This window comes from Brugia malayi, assembly GCF_000002995.4.
Source record: "Brugia malayi strain FR3 genome assembly, contig: Bm_v4_Chr3_scaffold_001, whole genome shotgun sequence".
Classification (NCBI taxonomy): domain Eukaryota; kingdom Metazoa; phylum Nematoda; class Chromadorea; order Rhabditida; family Onchocercidae; genus Brugia; species Brugia malayi.
This window is the reverse complement of record NW_025062477.1, coordinates 4,887,283-4,906,570: the sequence shown is the minus strand read 5'-3', so window position 1 is coordinate 4,906,570 and position 19,288 is coordinate 4,887,283. Positions and strand designations below refer to the sequence as shown.

Sequence of the window (19,288 nt, the reverse complement as noted above, 5' to 3'; positions counted from 1 at the left end):
GAAAATTAATTTTTCTCACTTGTAATTCTATTTGTGTAATATAATTTACTGTTTAATAAATTCTTTTCATTTACATTCGTAAAATTTTATTTATGAAAATTTTAATTTTCATAAATGTCACTAAAGAATGCCATTTGAAACAGAATGTAAAAATGATGAATTTAAAGCATTTGATGAATGATTGAATTTTTTCAACTAAATAAAAAAAATTTGGCTTTTCCGTAATTTTCATAATTTCTTCCGACAATCTTCTCATAATCGAATCATAAATTTTCTTCCCACATTTTAAGGAATTTACCTTCCTTAAAGTTTCTTTTTTTTGGCTACACTTGGAAAACTTTAATTATTTAAAATTTTGAAAATCATATTTAATGAACATATTTCATAGACGATTGCAAAATAAAAAAAAGGTCAGTTAATTTTATTTACTTATTCATTTATTTAATTAATATATCTTTTTTAATTCCTTTTTATTAACTTATTAAATTTGAAAAATGGTCCCAAACTTTTTTACTACTAAATATGGAAAAGAATAAATAAATATTTTTGTCTATGGAAAATATGGAAAAGAAAATAAATATATTGTTCGAAATAATAGTTATTGTGAAAACAATTGAACTAATAATAGATTTGCCATTGGATAAATAGAAAAAGAAAAGAAATTAGTCAGAGAAGTTTCAGCGTCAAATAATTTTTCAGTTTAATATCATTAAGTGAAATAAATCTTAGGCGCTTTTGATTTATTCTTTTTTTATGCTAAAATTTTTGTGTTTGTTGGATGAGAAATAAATTGTTTCAATTAAAATGATTTTAAAAAAAAAAAATTAAATTTTAAGACACTCATCAAAAAATACAGCAATTGTTGTTATTATTGCAGCTATCATTCAAGTTTACATTTCATTTTCTCAATTTTTCTTAGCCTACCGGAATTGTTCGTTTATCCGTTTTGAATTGCAATTTTATTTTTTCAAAATTTCAACAGTTATTTTCTGCGGTATTAGCATTGCGATGGATAATGCTTTGGAAAAAAAATCTATCTTGTTATGTTGTTATATTCTATTTAGACGTACATAAAAATTTTTTTAATCAAAAATTTTTTTCCTTTTTAATTTTATAATTTTTAAGTTATTATTATTACTGCCATTCCTCTGTCGCATTTATAAAACATTTTTTCAAGCATAAATTAAAGATTTTCTTAAATATATATAAAACTATAATTTTTGATCGTTTAAAAAAATCCAAAATAATTGCAATTTGAGCTAATGTTTGTAGGAAAAAACAGCAGAAGTATCATCTATCAAGGTTACAATTTTCAATTACAAATACGATTTCGAATATTTTTAGTAACATATTTTGCTTATTTTATCAGTGGTTTCATATTTCATAAATGTCTGTGTGTGTATGTGTATGTGGAATGTTATAAGGAAATGAAACTTTATATCATTAAAATTAAAATATTCTAAAGTACTATTAAAGTAAACAAATGTATCTTATTTACGTTCAGAGAATTTATTTTCTCAAATTTAAGTATTTTAATATATTAGTAAATAGCAGAGATATGCATGCTTCATTTAATTTTCAAAAGTTTTTTTTTTTTTTTATCATTAACATATCAGTAGTACAACAAAATATATCTTATTTATATCCAGTACATTTATTTTTTCAATACTTTAAAAAAAAAGAAAAGAAAAAGATTATTGTAATAAAATTTAGCACAATTTTTGATTTAGTTATTCATTGGTGTAAATACCTTTCCCACAAAATCCTAATTTTTAAAGTATTTTTTTTACATATCTTTAATATAAAATTTTTACTTGAAACTTTGATGAGACAAATGAAAATTTCCTTTACATAAAATACTTTCTTAATTTAAGAGTGATATTTTGAAAAAGCTAAAAAAGCTAAAAATTTTAATTCAATGTTTACATATCACATTTTATTTATAAAAATTTTTAAAAACAATACTTAATTACTAATTTTTTTATGAATGATTTTTACAATTAATCAATAATTTTTTACAATCTTTTAGAAATTGATGCTTAGTTTATTCATTTTTCAATTTATTAATTTTTCTCTTCCATATTTCTTTTTCTAAATTAATAAATTTTTTGTAAAAATTATTCAAATTAACTTGTATAAAATTTCAAATAAATATTATTTAATAATGAGTTGTGTAGTATATATGTATACAGTTATATCGCTGATGATAATATTAATTAGTAATTACAATGAATTAATTAATAAAAATTGTTTAGGTAATGAAAAAATCGAATCAGTTTCAATCGTATGAACATACTTATGGAAAACCAGTTATGCATACCGGACGTCGTTTACCTCCTACACCAATTTCATCTAATCACATATTATCCTTATCACAAACTGCTCCAGCAACAGCAAATTCATCACCAAAAATAATACTGACGAATAATAATTCGGTAAATTCCGGATGTCTATTCGCTTTTCAAAATATTGAATTGGTAATGTTTTTTAAAATATGTCAACGACTTGTCACATTTATTTTACAATTTAAAATTTTATGTGTTGCATTCCATTGTTATTATTAGTGTTACATTCTTTTTCTTTAAACAAATAATAAATGAATTTGTTGGAAGTCGGAAATTCTTGAATTTTACTAATTACACAATTAATTATAATACATTCGTTAAGTTTCGCATTAAAAATTCAAATTTTTATCCAATCTAATGGGAAAAAAAAGTAAAATAAATGTTTCGGAGTTTATAAATCTTATCATTTTAATAGGAATTTTATGTAATTTATGCTTGAATAGTTTCCATTGCATAAAATTTTTTTACAAAAAAAAAGAAAAATCAATGAACCCTATTTCATGTCATTTTTTCTTCTTTTTTCTTTTTTTTTTTTTTAAAAAAAAGAATTGTTAAGCAAATGAACTTTCATTGTGACAAACGGAAAAGTCGTTTTGAGAACTTTTCAAAAGTTCCTCATTTCCTTTAGAAATATTAAAATTCAACTTACATTTAGAATGATTGATATGCTTCCTTCAAAATGCGCATTCAGTTAAAAATAATAGCAAAAAAAAAAGAAAAAACGAAAAGAAGAGAGAACAAAAAAACATAAAATATAATTCAAAATATGTAAATTATTTGAATGATTGATTATGAAGTTGAATGAGACGAAAAAAAGACTTTAAAATTGTTAGTAGCTGAAAAATTTTTGTGTTTTTCTTTTTTTTTTTCATGAAATACATAATAAACATTGATAAGTAAATAAAAAAACTTATCACAGCAAAAAAAAAAATATCATTACATTTTTTAATTGATAAAGTACTTACCCAAAAAAATTAATTATTTGAAAAAAATGAAAGAAAAAAATTACATTTCTATTTTTTTTAATCACTTGAACTTTTTCGTCTTTTTTTTTTTTTATAATTAGCATATAGTTTTTAATTTATATAAAAATTTTTTATTTTATGTAAAAATCATTTGAACTTTTTCGTTTTTTTTTTTTTTTTTTTTTTTTTTTTTTATAATTGGCATATAGTCTTTGATTTATATAAAAATTTTTTAAGCCTAATTTTTTAGTCATTAAATTCAAAGACTAAAAATTAAAGACTAATTTTTATTTTAAAAATTAAAATTAATGAAGGGATCAATTTTTGAAATAATTTAGAATCGAGGAACGCAATCATACGATGACAATTTGCCAATGATACATTCAAGCAATCGTAAATTACCGTTGAATCAAGGACGAAGCCACAACTCTACGCCACATATTGCTATGTAAGTATTTTTTTAATCATTGAATACTAAAGACTAGTAATTTGCTAAGTTATATTAAAAATTGTATTAATTAAAGACTATATGCTAATTAAAGACCAAAAAAAAAAAAATTGGATTAACTTTTTGTCGCAGTTACTTTTTAAAATTACTTACTGCAAAATAGATAAATGATAATAAAATAATGTTAGCATAAGAATCTTTTTTATAAATATTTTTTTAGTTCAATTCTTGCATATTAGAAAATTTTTTCCAATTAGCACCAAAAATTATAAAATTTGTCACAAAACAGCTAATCAAATTCAGAAAACTTCAAAAAACTATTTAGGAAATGAACTGAAAAAATTGTTCAAAGTTTATCGTTTTTTTTCATTTTTTTTTTTTTTTTTTTGAATAATTAAAATAATTTATTTTCTTTGAAGATTGGTCTCCTTCAAAAACCAGTTAAATTAGTTAACAAAATTTTTAACCTTTAACCGTATAATTGAGCTTAAAATAGTTTTAGATATTTAACAAGTTTTAAAGATTTTTTGATAAAAGATTAGTCAATTAAACAACCGTCCAAAGCTGATTTTCTTCTCTTTCGTTTTTCTTTAAACAAAATTGTCAAATTTTTAGTAGTAAAAATATAAAAATTACTGATTTTTTGCTGTTCTTTCAGAAATTTTGATACCATTCATGAAAATTTCCATTTTTTTTTTTTTTTTTTTTGCTTTTTAATGCAAAATCCAAACAAATATGTGTACATTTATGCTTTTCTTTTCAGCATATTTTATTCTTTTATTTTAGCTTATCACTGATTATTTTATCTTATCAAATTTATGCACCATTTTTCTCAAATTAAAATCCAAAAAGAAAAAGAAACAATCGCTAAAAATCAAAAAATTTTCTTTTTTTGATATCATTGGCTTTTGTAGGGGAAAAAATTTCATCCATTTCTTAACTTATTTTTTTAATTCAAATTGTATCAATTTTGTTTATAGAATATCATATAATGCCACATCACACCATATCATATCACATCACATCGCATCATATCATATCATATATTGTCATAACATGTCACATCATATCATATCATATTAATTATATCATATCATATCATAACATACCAAGTATTTTTTTATTCCCATTTAAGCCATTTGTTTCTGTCATTTCTAGTATTTTATAAATTATTTTTCAAAATCTTTGCGAATTTTTCTTTTTTTTTTAAAAAAAAAAAGAATAGAAAAAAATAAATGAAAATGAAAAGTTAAATAATAAAAGAAAAGTGTTTAATGACTTGATAAGATATCTAGAATTTAAAAAAATTAGAGAGTGAATGTAAGAGAAATATGACGCAATTAGATCTATCGATTTGTCTCTTCTTCCTCTTTTTTCTTTTATTTTTGTCTCATCAAGAAATTTTCACTTAATTTATTTATTGCTCATTTTGAAATTATGACTTACACTAAGATTTCGAAGTCCTAAAATTATTTACAATAATGAAAAAAAATAACAAAATTTTAAGACTGTTTACACTCAAAATTTCGAAATTATAAAAATGTTTATTTTTTGTGTTTATTTTAATTTTAAAAATGTTTATTTTAATGAAACGAACTTTGAATTTTAAATCACAATATGTAAGCACTTATGTGATTGTATTAAGTTAATCATAATTTCTAATTGTTATAGTGATAATAAATCGATACCCAGAACAGACACACACACACAAAGTACAGACATATGCATACATACATCTTTACACCTAGGATAAATTAATAGTAAGTTCTATTCTCATTGAAGATACCTTTGTTTCTAAATAATTGAGTTGGAATAATCAGAATATATAGAAGAAAGAAATTTATTATATTACAAACATGAAATAATTTAATTACTGTTGTGAAAAGCTTTATTCTAGCATTGAAATTATTGGCAAATAAAGTGACAAGTTGACAACTTGGATGACATTTGTTAATTGAAAATGCAAAACTATTATTGTTGATTGAATAGCTTAATCAATTGAATACTTAGCACTTATCAATTTTATTTATTTTTTTTTTATTTTTTAATAGAATTAGCTAGTATTTAAAGATTGAATCATCGATGAATAATAATTGTTTACATTTGGTGAAATGTTGTCATTTCATTTAAAGTTGAAAAAATTTTCACTTCATTTGGTTTCTTATTTCATCCAATTTCGAAATTTCAGACAATTCAAGCATTACTAATTGTTCCCCAATTTAATTAATGCGCTAATTAGAATATTTCTTAATTTGTTAATCAGAATTGAAGTTTGATATTTCAATCGAATTTTTCTTTCTTTTAAAACAATTTACAAGAACATTATTCGATAACATTTATTAAATATTTGCTATTTACTAAATATTTACATTTATTAAATAATAAATTTTATTAAACAATTGAAATGAATTTAATTGCATTCTTTGCAGTTGATTTTGAAAGAATAGAAGTTTTTACTTAATATATTATAATTGAGAAATTAAATTTACGCTTATAATAAATATTTTTCTTTTTTACATCATATAGTATTATCAAAGTTAGCTATTATTTACATCTGTTAATGTATATCTATAAATTTTCAATCATTTCTACACATTTCTTTAACAATAAAAGAGAAGAAAAAGAATGCCACTAAATTTAATTGATGAATTCTAATTTAATTCACTCCTTTCAATTTCATTCATTCACAAATAAATGAGAGTAATTTAATCGCTCATTCAAACATATTATCAACCATTTTTTATTCCTTAATTATTATTTCAATTCTCTTCAAGTATTTACGAATAAAATCCTTCAAATAAATATTGAAATCTATACCACAGCAACTAATTTGTTTTAAATTGTTATTTTTGTTATATATATATATATGTGTGTGTGTATGTGTGTGTGTGTGTGTGTATGTGTGTACATCTGTGTGTGTGTCAGTCTGTTCAATATGTAATTTAAATTACATATTGAGAGGAATCACATATTCATGATTAACTTTATGAAAAAATAATAAAAAGATGAAAAATCAAAATAAAAAGAATTTTATTGAAGTAAAATACATAAAATATTCATTCAATCTTTTCATTATTTCCTATAAAAAGTAAGCAGAAAAGAGTTAGCAAAGAAGAGAAAGAGACCGCGGGTTAGGGAGAGAGAGGAGAGAGAGGAAGAGGAGAGGGAGGAAGAGGAGAGAGAGGAAGAGGAGAGAGAGGGGAGTTGAAAAGAATGGAAGAAGAGCAAACGGGGCAAGTAAATTAAGCGGAAAAGCAATAAGGAAGAAGAAAATGAATAAATGAGTGTCGGAAGTTTTTTCTTTATTTTTTTCTCGAGAAAGCCATTTCTCGAAGCTAATTGCTTTCAATGATCTGATCGATATGCTACCATTAAAACAAATAAAAGAACTAATTATTGTTAAATGAATGAATTGTTTTATTTGCTCTCTTCTTATTCATTCTTTTAAAAAAAAAAAATGTATTATTGTAATTTTAAATCAAAAGTTAAATAATACTATTACAAATTATATCATTTATCAATTATTTATTTATTATATACCACATATCACAAATATTAGTACTGACTGATTATATATTATCATTTAATAATAAATTTATTCCGTTAATTCTCATACTGATATGATAATTATACATGCTTAAGTACTGAAATTTAATTCTAAAAAGTATTGAAATTTTGGTAATAAATAAATATTGAAATTTAATGCATTTTTAGATCAAAAATTAATGATGTATTTGTGATTTCTTTTAATTTTCTTAATTTTCTTTCTTTTAATTTTTTTTTCACTTTCTTAATCTGTTTGATTCAGTTTCCTATTTAAGCTAATTTACTTTCATTTAATTCATTTTGTTACTTAATAGGTTTTTAAGTTTTCTGTCTTCATTTTTTTTAAATCTTTATTTTTTATGTTTGCTTTTCTGAAAGAAGAAAAACATGAAAGTAAATTTTTTATTAAATTATTAATCGAATTTATTAATAATTTATTAATCAAATTCAGACTGATTTAAGCTAATTTTGCTTTTTATGCAAAATTTTTGACATTTATAAAACACTATTTGTATCAAGATTTATGTTGAGCTAATAAATTATAACTACATTTCAATTCATGAAAAGTTAATTTTTATAATGTTCTCCTAAAATTTCAGGATATATTTTAGATAATCTTCTATTTGTTTTGTTCTTTTCAATCCTTTTCGAAGTAATTTTAAATTTTAAAAAATTTAAAATTTAATAATTTAAAATATTTTTTGCCACATCAAATTGAATATTTTGGATCAATTAATCACAATTATGATTAACGCAGAAAATTTATGCTGTAGACATTTTATTATGATAGTATTTTTAAGTGTTTATATATTTTATATCAAACAACCAAGTTTTGTTTACTGTTAGGAAAAATTATCATTTATCATAAGGAAGTCATAAAGCTGTAACACTTCTACCATTTCTAATTTATAGTTTTGCATTTTATACTGCATAAAATTTGATTTTTAATTGTAAAGATCCAATAATCTTACATTTTCATCAATACACCAAGTATGAAATTAGTGATTTAACGTGATTTCTTCCAATCATTAATTTATTTTTATTTTTGGTTGAATTTATCTCATTTAATTGTTATCTATTGTATAGTTTATATCATTATTTTTCTCTTCGCTTTTAATTGGTACGGTTAAATTTTTCAAATTGCTAAATACTTTTGCTAGAATTTCCAAATTTCTATCTCTAATAAACAATAAAAAGATACGGAATTTTTTGAAATTTGATGGTTTAAATTAAGTATTATTAATAAGTAATTAATCATATTTCTTCTACTCATCACTAATTAATAATATTTAATTTGAAAATTTTGACAAATTATTTAGCAGTTTCTAAAAACTTTTCCAGTGATATTAATTGCTAGTATATTAGTAAATACTCACATATTAATTGAGAGTGTTGACGTAAATTCTAAAGAATTAATGCTTGTATTTACTTCATTAATTACAATGACGCAAATTCTTTTGTATTTTCTTCATTAATTCGTATTTCTGCTTTTGACTCTCTTTTTTACTAATTTACTTTCATTCATAATATGATAGAAACAATAAAACCTTTTCAGGAATGAAAATTAAATTAAAAAGAAAATCAATTAAATTATAAAACAATCTATTATGTTTCAAGCAATTGCATTTATTTTCTTTACCAAACTATTGAGCAACATTAGTAATAAATTTATTAATTTATGTGTTTTTGAAAATTTCAATATTTTAATAGCCATTTTAATTTTAAAAAATATTTCAGTTCAAAAAAAATTTCAATATTTTAATTTGTTGTATTAAATAATCAAAAAAAAAAAAATAATAATCAATAAATAAAAAATAATATGCAAAAGAAAATGAAGGAAAAAAAGAAAATGGAAAAAGATTATATTAGTTGAAGAAAAAAAGGAACGAAATGGAAACTTACATTTCTTTTTTTTTTTTTTTTTTGAAGAATATATTATTTTATACAACAAATTGTTTGTTTAACTGAGATGGAACACAACAAAAAATAAATAAATAAATAATAAAATTGCAACTCAATAATTTCGTTATTTTAAAAATGAATTTTAAGAATTTTTTTTTTTCATTGATAAAATTCATATATTCATAATCGATACATTTGTTCTATTTAAAATATAAAGTTCTGCTGTTAACTGTAATGTCAAAAATTGTGTTAGCTTTGAGCTTTTTTTCTTTAGTTTAAACTTTCATTTTTTCCTATAGCAAATTTAAATCATTTTTATTACAGTGAAAAAAAGTAAATAAATAAAAAAAAAAAATCTTTTTCCTATCAAAAATTCTTAGTTCCATTTAGTTGTTATGCTTTTATCTATTTCCATTGTTAATTTAAAGTTATAGGAATTTGAAAAATGCTGTAAGTAGTATGACAAAATAATTGAAACATATGATTGATGATGAATAATAGCCAGAAAAATTGCTATTTTTTTTAAATTTAAATTAAGTGAGTCATTAAGTAAACATAGATTTTGATTGATTAATTCTCATATCAGATGATCAGTCATTAGTTGTTATATAATAGCAAGAGACATTGAATGCAAAATTAATTAATTGATGTGTTAATTTATTCACTTAACCTATTCTTTCTTTTTTTTTGTTTTATTGATTATGTGATATTTAATGCAATATTTGATAAATTTTTAACTATTCCAGCTTATATTTCTTTATATATTTATTTAAATTTTTATATATCTTTCTATCATTAACTTTTTTGCTCTTCTTTTTCTCATTTTTTGATTTTTTTTTTCTCTTTTAGAGTTCAAAATTATAAAAATGAAGGGATATTTTTGATTCTATTTTTATGATAAATATAATAAATCTAAAATAAAATTTAAAATAATTGCGTTTTTATTTCTTTTTTTTAAACGGTATTTTGAATAATTAAACGTTTATGAAATATGTTCAAAAGAAAAGGAAATTATCAACAATTATTTGACTTAATTTATGCTTTTTTAATTTAGTTTTTGGATTAATTTTTTTTCATTCTTAACATTTATATTTACTCTTTTTTACTTATTGTATTACTTTGATGTAAATTGAATGATTTTATTAGGAAAATTTCTAATTTTCGATTTCTTTTTTATCAACCACTGAAAATACAAATGAAAGCATAGAACTTAATTGAGCATGTAATCACTTCAAATAGAAAACAATCATGTTGTGATTTAAAATAATTTGTGAAACTTAAATAATCATATACTTATTTTAAATAATTTGCTAAGCTCTTGATTGTAAATTTAAATTAAGTTCAAATATTTGTAAATTAAGTTCAAATAATTCGTGTATTTTATAGGATCATATATTACTTTAAATCTGTGAAATTTTAATGGTTATATGCTTATTTAGAATGATTTATAATCATGTATTTACTTCATTTATACACTGCGATTCCCCTGTTGACTGTTTCTCGGATTAGTAAATTTTCTTTCTATTATATTATGAATACAAAGTCCATTCAACAAAAGCTTTAAATTCTGTTGCAAATTAGGCCCATTCATTTTAAGGCTTAACAAAACGTATGCAAATAAACAAGCCTTTTCCTCTATCAGCTTCTTCATCCATTGATCACATTAAATCGTTGTATATTATCATTCGTTTAACAATATTCATTCATTTCTTTTCTTCTTTTTAACCTTTCAAAAATTACACATACATTTTAGTCACAAAGTTTTGTTAAAATATTAAATTTATTTCTATGCTAAAGCAAAAATCTTTTTCAAAAAAAAAGCGGAAAAAAAGAAAAAAAAAAACAAGAAAAGAAAATTGTTTAAATTGGTTTATAAATATTATCAAATTATTAGTGGTAGCAAAAAGAAATTTATTATTTACAAAATACATTATTTTTAAAATTTTTAGCTAAGAACTTATATGTTTATGCACTATGTATGTAAAAAAAGAAGAAAAAAATTTGATGTATTGTTAAACTTATTTTAAAAATTATTAAAAAAAATTTGTTTTTGCTAATTACGATTAATTTTTTTTTTAATTTTTAAAAATTCATTTGTCATAAATTATTGTAAAGGTTATAATTATTATTTTAAATCTATTTCTGTGTTGAAAATAAATGACAATAAATATGAGTGAGATGAATCTGTTTACAAATGAACAGGTGACTATTGATATCCCTTCAATATGATCGATAGATTTTACGGAAAACATCAGCTAATGATATATATCTAAGTATAGCATGCTTACGTCATTCAGCGCCTGCTGTCCATTTGTTCAATTCCCTCGACAAGATCGCATTATCATCACCTTATCTCCTTCACCACTAAGCGGTAATGTCACTTTGGCTACTGATATTGTTCCATTTTAGTCCATTTATTTTTAGTAGTAGTTTTTGTTGTTCCTACTATTGTTATTGTTGCTGCTGTTGTCAGCAATTGCTACTGTTGTTATTATTGTAGATGTTGTTGTTGTTGTTTGTTGTTGTTGTCTGTTGTTTGTTATTGTTGTTGTTGTTTGTTATTGTTATTGTTGTTTGTTGTTTGTTGTTGTTATTGTTGTCTTTTGTTTGTTATTGTTTGTTGTTGTTGTCTGTTGTTTCTTGTTTGTTGTTGTTGTCTGTTGCTTGTTATTGTTGTTGTTATTTGTTATTGTTGTTGTTTGTTGTTGTTGTTGTTGTCTGTTGTTTGTTATTGTTGTTGTTGTTTGTTATTGTTGTTTATTATTGTTGTTGTTTGTTGTTGTTGTTGTTTGAAATTATTTCAGATTTCATATTAATCTAATGTATTATCATCTATTACCAGCCATATATTTGTCATCAATAATATTCAAATATTTATGGCTTATTTTTTCATTTTTTTTATTATTTTAATCAAGTCTTTGGATAATTTTTCCTCTGACTAAGTAATCATTTGTAATTACCACTTATTATTTCTTTGACTTCCATTTCATTCTTTGCAAAAGCTAGGAACATGATATGAATTATTCAATATTAGTTAAAACAATTTAATCATTATTGAAATATATTTTAAAATTTAATTGGCTATTTGTTTTGTTCATTTCTCCAACGTGTTTGCCTTTTTGAACATTTACTTTTGAAATGACAATTTTTACTTTTTTTTTTCTACTTTTCAAAATAAACATTTTTTGACACCTAAAATGATAAATTAAAGTTCTTGAATAAAAACTGATATAACAATTAAAATATTTGAACGTAAATGGATATCAGCAGTTGGTTATCAAAAAGTGATTTTCAAATGTATTATTTCAAAATTAATCAATAGAATATATCTAATACTGATAGGAGGTGGAAAATTATTCATGAAGAAATTTTTTTTCAGTTATACGTTCGGAACTATAGAAATTTATGAATTTTTCTTTATTGATGTTAACAGCTGTAAATAATTTAAATTCTTAAAATTAATCACTTTGTTTCCGTTTTTTTTTTTTTTTTTTGATTCCTAAAATTAAATCTTTGGATTCAAAGAAAAAACTGTCACATGTTGACTAAATGAATTAGAGAATTTGGAGCATACGTTCAAATTTTTCTTAAAAAAAAGCATTTAATAAATTACATTTCTCAAAAGTAAGGGAAAAAAAATATATTTTGAAATTGCTAAAACATGTTGAAATCATAATTTTCGATTTTTTTCTTTTTTTTTTTTTCTTTGGCTAAGTATTAAACATAATTCTTGCTAGACATTTTAGCAACAAATTACAGATGGGACGAGAAATTTCAATTTCAGCAATTTCTCAGACAATAAAAAAAATGCTTCACTGAATTACTTTTGACCTCTGATCTATTTAAATGTGTCAAATTTTTTCGTATACTAAGCACAACTTTTTTCCTTCTCAAATAAAGCAAAGAAAAAAGAAAAAAGAGAAAAGAAAGAGAGAGAAAAAATGAAGTTAGCCGAAATTTTTTGAAATATTTATTTATATAGCATACATCGAATTATTTGCAAATTTGATATAAAGGAATTCCATTGAATTTGCAATTTATTTTGAATTGAAAAAGTAGCATGGAACATCTCCCAGACATATATTTAGAAATAATGAAAGCGAGAAGAAGAAAAAAGGAAGGCAATGGCAGGTTATTTGCCAAAAAAAGGCGATGTTTATTGCTTTTTAAATTTAATTCCCTCTAGTAAAACGACTAGATGCCACTTACTTTTTCACATTTTCCAGAAATATCCCAAAGCAAAGTATTGAGCTAAAAGAAAAAGAAAAAATTTTGAGCAATTTATTGATTCATCAATTCTTGAGAAGTTTACTTTAGACACTTTATTTCCATGACATTAATAGTAAATGAAATCTAAATTTACTTTTATTGATAAATTTATGAATTTATTTTGTACAATAATTTTGTTGTATAGTTTTACTTCTAAATTTAATTATGTTATGACATTTTTTATTTAATTGTTAAAAACATATCTTAATCCATTCAAATTTATAAATTTGTATCCTATGAAAATTTCTGTTACAATTCAAGCTTCGAATTTTTTAAAAAATCGAGAACCATATGAACAATAAAATTTTTTAGTCTAATATAAATCATGACTTTTAAATCGACTTGGCGTTAATTAGTAATAAATTGTTGCTTTACATATTAATGAATGTGTTACTAAATGATGAATGATAGTAGATCAGAATTTATCAATATTTTTCCTTTTCATACCATTCAAAAATTTGGTTCTCAAATATAATGACAACACAATATCTTATTTTACTGGATGAAGTTTAAATTTTAATGGAAATAATAAAACGTTATATTTCACGTAACGAAATGAGGAAAAAACGATTCATACTTCAGACTTATTTTTGATATATATACGTATATTTCAGTAAACCGACTGTAAGCATGAATCAACCGTTACGTTCGCAATCATTCAGACATCGCCCTCGAACATCAGTTCACGTGAAACGTCATCCATTCGATGATTCAGCGCAACAAGTTCGAGAACGTAGGCGCTCAACGCCTAATATTTTCCGATATTCCACTCTTCATTCGAGGTTCAGCAATTCCATTCTTATTGATTTACATTAGATATTCATATAAGAAAGAAAAATATTGCGGATTGAAATTTATGACGCAAGTTAAAATATGATATTATACGTGTACGTAAAATTAGTCAAAAATTTACATATGGGCATTTATTTGTTCAGTAATATTTTGCTATTAAACTCTTTTAACTTGTTGACTTCTTAATCTACTAGCAATATTTAGATTAAAATTAATTTTAATGACTGTGAAATTTATGTAAAAGAATTTTATTAGTTGCGTTTAATTAATATCACAAGGCGAGTTTGAAATTATACGTTAAAACTAGAATTACAATTGTTATATGTGAACCTGAAATGTTATCTCTTAAAACCTTACTTTACTTTGCTGATCCTGAAACTACTCCTTTACTTGTAAAAGCTAACTCGATTTTATCCTAAAAGTAAATAAAATGAATAAATCTATCAAAATTAGCGATAACTAATTAAGCACTTCTTTTGCTTGTTTTTTATTTTCGTTTTCTTTCTCAGTTTTAAATTTTCTTTTAATCTTTAAATCCATTAACAATATTTAGATTAAAATTAATTTTGATAATTATGGAAGTTATGCAAAAGAGTTTTAAATTCTAAAGAATTAATTGCAGGAATAGAATTTTTAGGAATTAATTAATGGAATAAGATTATTGAAAATCAAAGGATAGATGTAAATTTTGCTATGTAATAATTTATAATACTCCTATTGATCTAGCCGCCTCATTTCACTGTGTATTAATCAATAATGTTATCATTGAACTAGCCGATCTTTCGCCATCTTTTGAACTACACTCTTTCACTTTTATCACTCCCAAATTTTAAAGCACTTCACTATTATCTGTTAATCAAATATTCAAATGATAGGATAAGATTGAATATTATTTTATGGCTTCTGCATATAACGGAAATTAAAATAGGGATTGTGCACTTTTATTAATGCAATTTTACCTTCTCACATATTTATTATTAATATTTTATTCCTTCTTCCTTTGCAAAAAGTTTCATTTAATTTCATTTAGATTATTCAAGAAAATTTTAGAACTGAAGAGGAAATGAAAATTTTTCATTGTTAATTACTGGTAGATAACAGCTTATTAATTTATCAAACATTACGATTTCTATAATAGTTTTTCCTTTTTACATTTGATCATTAACGCTTTATCATTCTATTTTTTAAAGTAATTTAAATTAATTCAAGTCACTGAATAAAATTTGAGGAAGGATGGAAATTTTTTTCTGTGCTAATTATCTTAAAATCAACATTTTATCAGTTTTCCAGATGTTCAAAAGCTCCAAAATTCCCTGCAAGTTCTGCTCATTTTTTCTTTTTTTTTTTCAAAAAGAAAAAAAAAAAAGCAAAACAAAAAAAAGAAATTAATCTTCCATTACACAATATGATTGATAGGATGTTGTTTGCAGTTGAAATGTTCGTCTGGTAAAGTGAAAAATAAGTTTGAATAGATTTAATTTGTTAAAAATTTATAAAATCATCATCATTTCATTTTGAAAAATGTCATAGTTTAAAATTTAAAAAAGCATGAAAGGAAAGAAAAAAAAGCAAATTTAACTGCAGCAACTTTGAAACAGCTAAAACTATCATTTTTTAATTTTTGATTTTAAAAGTGATATTTTATTAGTCAGGATTTTTTTTTGTAAAGAAATTTGTCAAATTTTTTAAAGTATTTAAAGCAAACTATTCCTTTCGACATTTCATTGTGAGGAATTTTAAAAATAAATGTTTAATTAATATTAAAGAAAATATCACGCCATACAGTGGGAAAGCCAACGATGTTCATATTTCGACAGTATTTATAAAAAAAAATTCTAAAACGAAAAAAATTTTTTAAAATTATAGAAAGAATTCAAGATTTTTAAAATTTGACTATCATTTTCTTAATTATTGCAACCAGTACAGTAAATTATATTTACTGTTTATGCAAATTATTCCTAATAATTTTTTTATAATTGAAATTAATTTTTACAGATAGATTTAATTTTTTTTTTTTTTTCAAAATTTTCCTTATTTAACTAATATTTTGATCAATTAATTTCCATTTCTTCAAGTATTTGTCATAATTTTAAAAGAACAATGACCACAGAATGCATTCTTTTCTATCCCTATTTTTCTCTATCCGGATTTATCCAGCACATTATTTTATCAATCAGATTTCCGGAATCGAACAAATGTTAAACGAAGATTGAATATTTCATCTACATGAATTGTTTTTCCTAGTATACTATATTGTTTTTCTTAATTTTATTTTTACCTTTTGTCTGTTGTTGTTTTTTTAGGCATCGACCATCGGACATAACACGAACGGATGTTTGGCCGAAACCAAGAGAACGAGTGGCCGAAGATCGTTTTCTTAATTTGATAGATTCCGATGATTACACCCGAGTGCGCGAATTTAACATAGATGAAAAGGGTACTGTTGTTAGTCGAGGCGATTCGTTTCGTCTCAAAAGTCCTTCCTGTCATAAACGAGGTAAAATTGAACTTTATAATCATGAAATAAATATTTTAATATTAGTCTACAGGAAAAAAAGTAAATATATTTAGACTTTTAAAACTTAAAAATACAATTAGCTAAACGAATAAGATAATTTAATTAATTAAAATATTTTTTTTTTCAAATTGTGATTTTTTTCTCCTTAAAATTTAACAAACAAATTTCATGCCGAACTTTTTTTTGGAGGGAAAAAAAGGTACTACTATTCGTGAGCTTAATTCAAAAAATTTGTTACATTTCATGAACTTTTTATATCTTAACTGGAAAGATTTTCTAGAATTACGAAAGGTAGATCGATCCGGTTTGTCAAATGAATCAAACAGCTCACATTCAATATCTGATGAGAGTATTATGCCTGCTAATAATAATGAAAAAGATGAAAATAATCAGCCATCGACAAGTACTGCTTTTTATGAGGTATGTCACAGCACTCAGATATTAATCTGATGCTAATATTTCTTTCATTTAAGTTTTTAATTTACTGATTTCATTGAAATATGTTTATTTTTGTTTTTTTTCCATCACATTTGATAATTTGTTCAATTAAGAATTGACTGTCATTAAAACTTTTTTTTTGTTCATAATATAATTTACATATCAATGATATTAAATTGGTAAATCCATAAGTTTTTAATAGAAACCTTAAGTTTTGATAACTGTAAATTTTAGATATATGTACTTGGCTCAACAGGTGTGGGTAAAACTGCTCTTATTGGACAATTTATGACTTCGGATCATCGAAATACCTATGCTACTGATATAGGTGTGATTTTATTTTTAAAAATTGAGATATTAATTTAATGAAATTACAACATACTATATTTTATCATTATTGACTTCATTTATCTTAAATTTCATGTTCAAATATTTTTTTATTAAAAAGAAAAGCATTTTATAGAGCAAGTTGACAACACAGTATCAATTATAATTGGTGATAAAGAAAGCGAATTAACATTTCTTGAAATTGATCCACATAATGTAAGTAATTTAATATATGGCTAATATTTTTATTTGGCAAACTCAGAGAATTATGTTTATTTCTAAGTTAAATCAGTAGTAGTTTAAATTGAAGAAACAGATTAAGGTTACATACAAAATCAATTTTATGCAATTAACATCCACTGTTATAATTTAGATTAGTAAAATAATTGAAAGTAGAAATATAATCAATTATTGTATTTGTTTACTGATGTTATCAGTTAATTTATTTATTATTATTTAGGATTGTTCTTGGTTAGATGGTAAAGCAGATATTTACTTACTCGTATACAGTATCGATTCAAAAAGTTCCTTCAAAGAAGTTATGAATGTTGTTGACTGTTTACGTGAATCAGAATCTGCACGACATACACCTATTGTCATGGCTGCTAATAAAGTTGATTTAGAACGAAAACGTGCTGTAAGTAAAACAGGTAAATAATTGAATAACAATATTTTAATTAAAAATTTTATCAATATTAATTTTGCTGTATTTTGTCGTTGTACATTTATGCTTCAATAGAAAAAATGAAAGATTAATATTTGCTTGTTTGTTCGTTTTTTTTTTTTTTCTTTTTTTTTTTGCTTCTTCTCTCTTTTTTATTTCTTAATTTTATAAAAATATTTTCAAAAAATGGGGCAATTTTCAAATTGAAAATTTAATTTTAGATGCAAAAAACGCTGCAATGACTTATAGCTTTGCGCATTATGAAGTATCAGTGGCGTTAAATTTAGACATTGATGATCTTTTGGTTGGACTTATTGCCGAAATTAAGCATTCATTAAAATCAGACTTGCTCGATTTTTGTGATGACATCAAAGTTTGTTTAAAACTTTCTATCTTGAAAATTTTTGTCGAGAAAGTATGTCATTTAAAATTTGAAAATTTTTTTTCATTTTTAAACCAAAAAAAAAAAGAGAAAATAAAAATAAAAACGAAAGAAATCGCATACTGCATGAAATTAAATTGATGTCAGTTTGAAAAATTTTTTGAAAATCTTTTTTTTTTTTTGTAGAAAAGTGTAATCCATTAAATATTCGCTAGTGCTTTTTAAATGAATATTTTTTCGAATTTAAAAAAATGAAACTTTAATTTTAATGTTAGAAAAAAAATGTGAAAAATTTTTTAAAATCTTGTTTAATATTTCCATCATTTTACTGAAAATCATTTTAGCCTTCTAAAGAAAACAATGATACGGAAGTGATGGAAGAACCAAATGATTTCAAAGCTGCTATTCGAAGATATTCAAGGAGAAGACGACAGCAGATGGGTGACATCAATGAGGTAAACTTATTATATTATTTGTATATAAAACTAAATATATGTATGTTTTTCTGTCAAATCAGACGTTTTTAATTATTATCAATAATCATACAAGATAAGTGATATGAGCACAAGATTTAATGATTTATCACTGCATTCTTTTTGCAGAAACAAGCGAATAAATGTACGCATTTCAAAAGTAATCTTGTGGAACGTTTTCGAAATTGGAGACGATTATTGCCAAATTTAAATTATTAA

At 22.8% G+C, this 19,288-nt stretch overlaps 1 protein-coding gene across 2 annotated transcripts; it reads left to right on the top strand.

The window, feature by feature from the left end:
- Positions 1–2,258: 2,258 nt before the first annotated feature.
- Positions 2,259–19,288, top strand: Bm6738 (the record flags this gene model as incomplete). Of its 2 annotated transcripts, XM_043080009.1 has the most annotated exons (11): positions 2,259–2,477; positions 3,649–3,758; positions 14,090–14,257; positions 16,571–16,764; positions 17,066–17,205; positions 17,458–17,551; positions 17,687–17,766; positions 18,011–18,200; positions 18,436–18,587; positions 18,941–19,051; positions 19,199–19,288. In XM_043080009.1, the coding sequence occupies 11 exons, from the start codon at positions 2,259–2,261 to the stop codon at positions 19,286–19,288; spliced, it is 1,548 nt and encodes a 515-aa protein (XP_042935943.1). The 2 variants fall into 2 exon arrangements, with proteins under 2 accessions (XP_042935943.1, XP_001896591.2); XM_001896556.2 differs by lacking the exons at positions 2,259–2,477; positions 3,649–3,758 and having other exon boundaries at positions 14,106–14,257.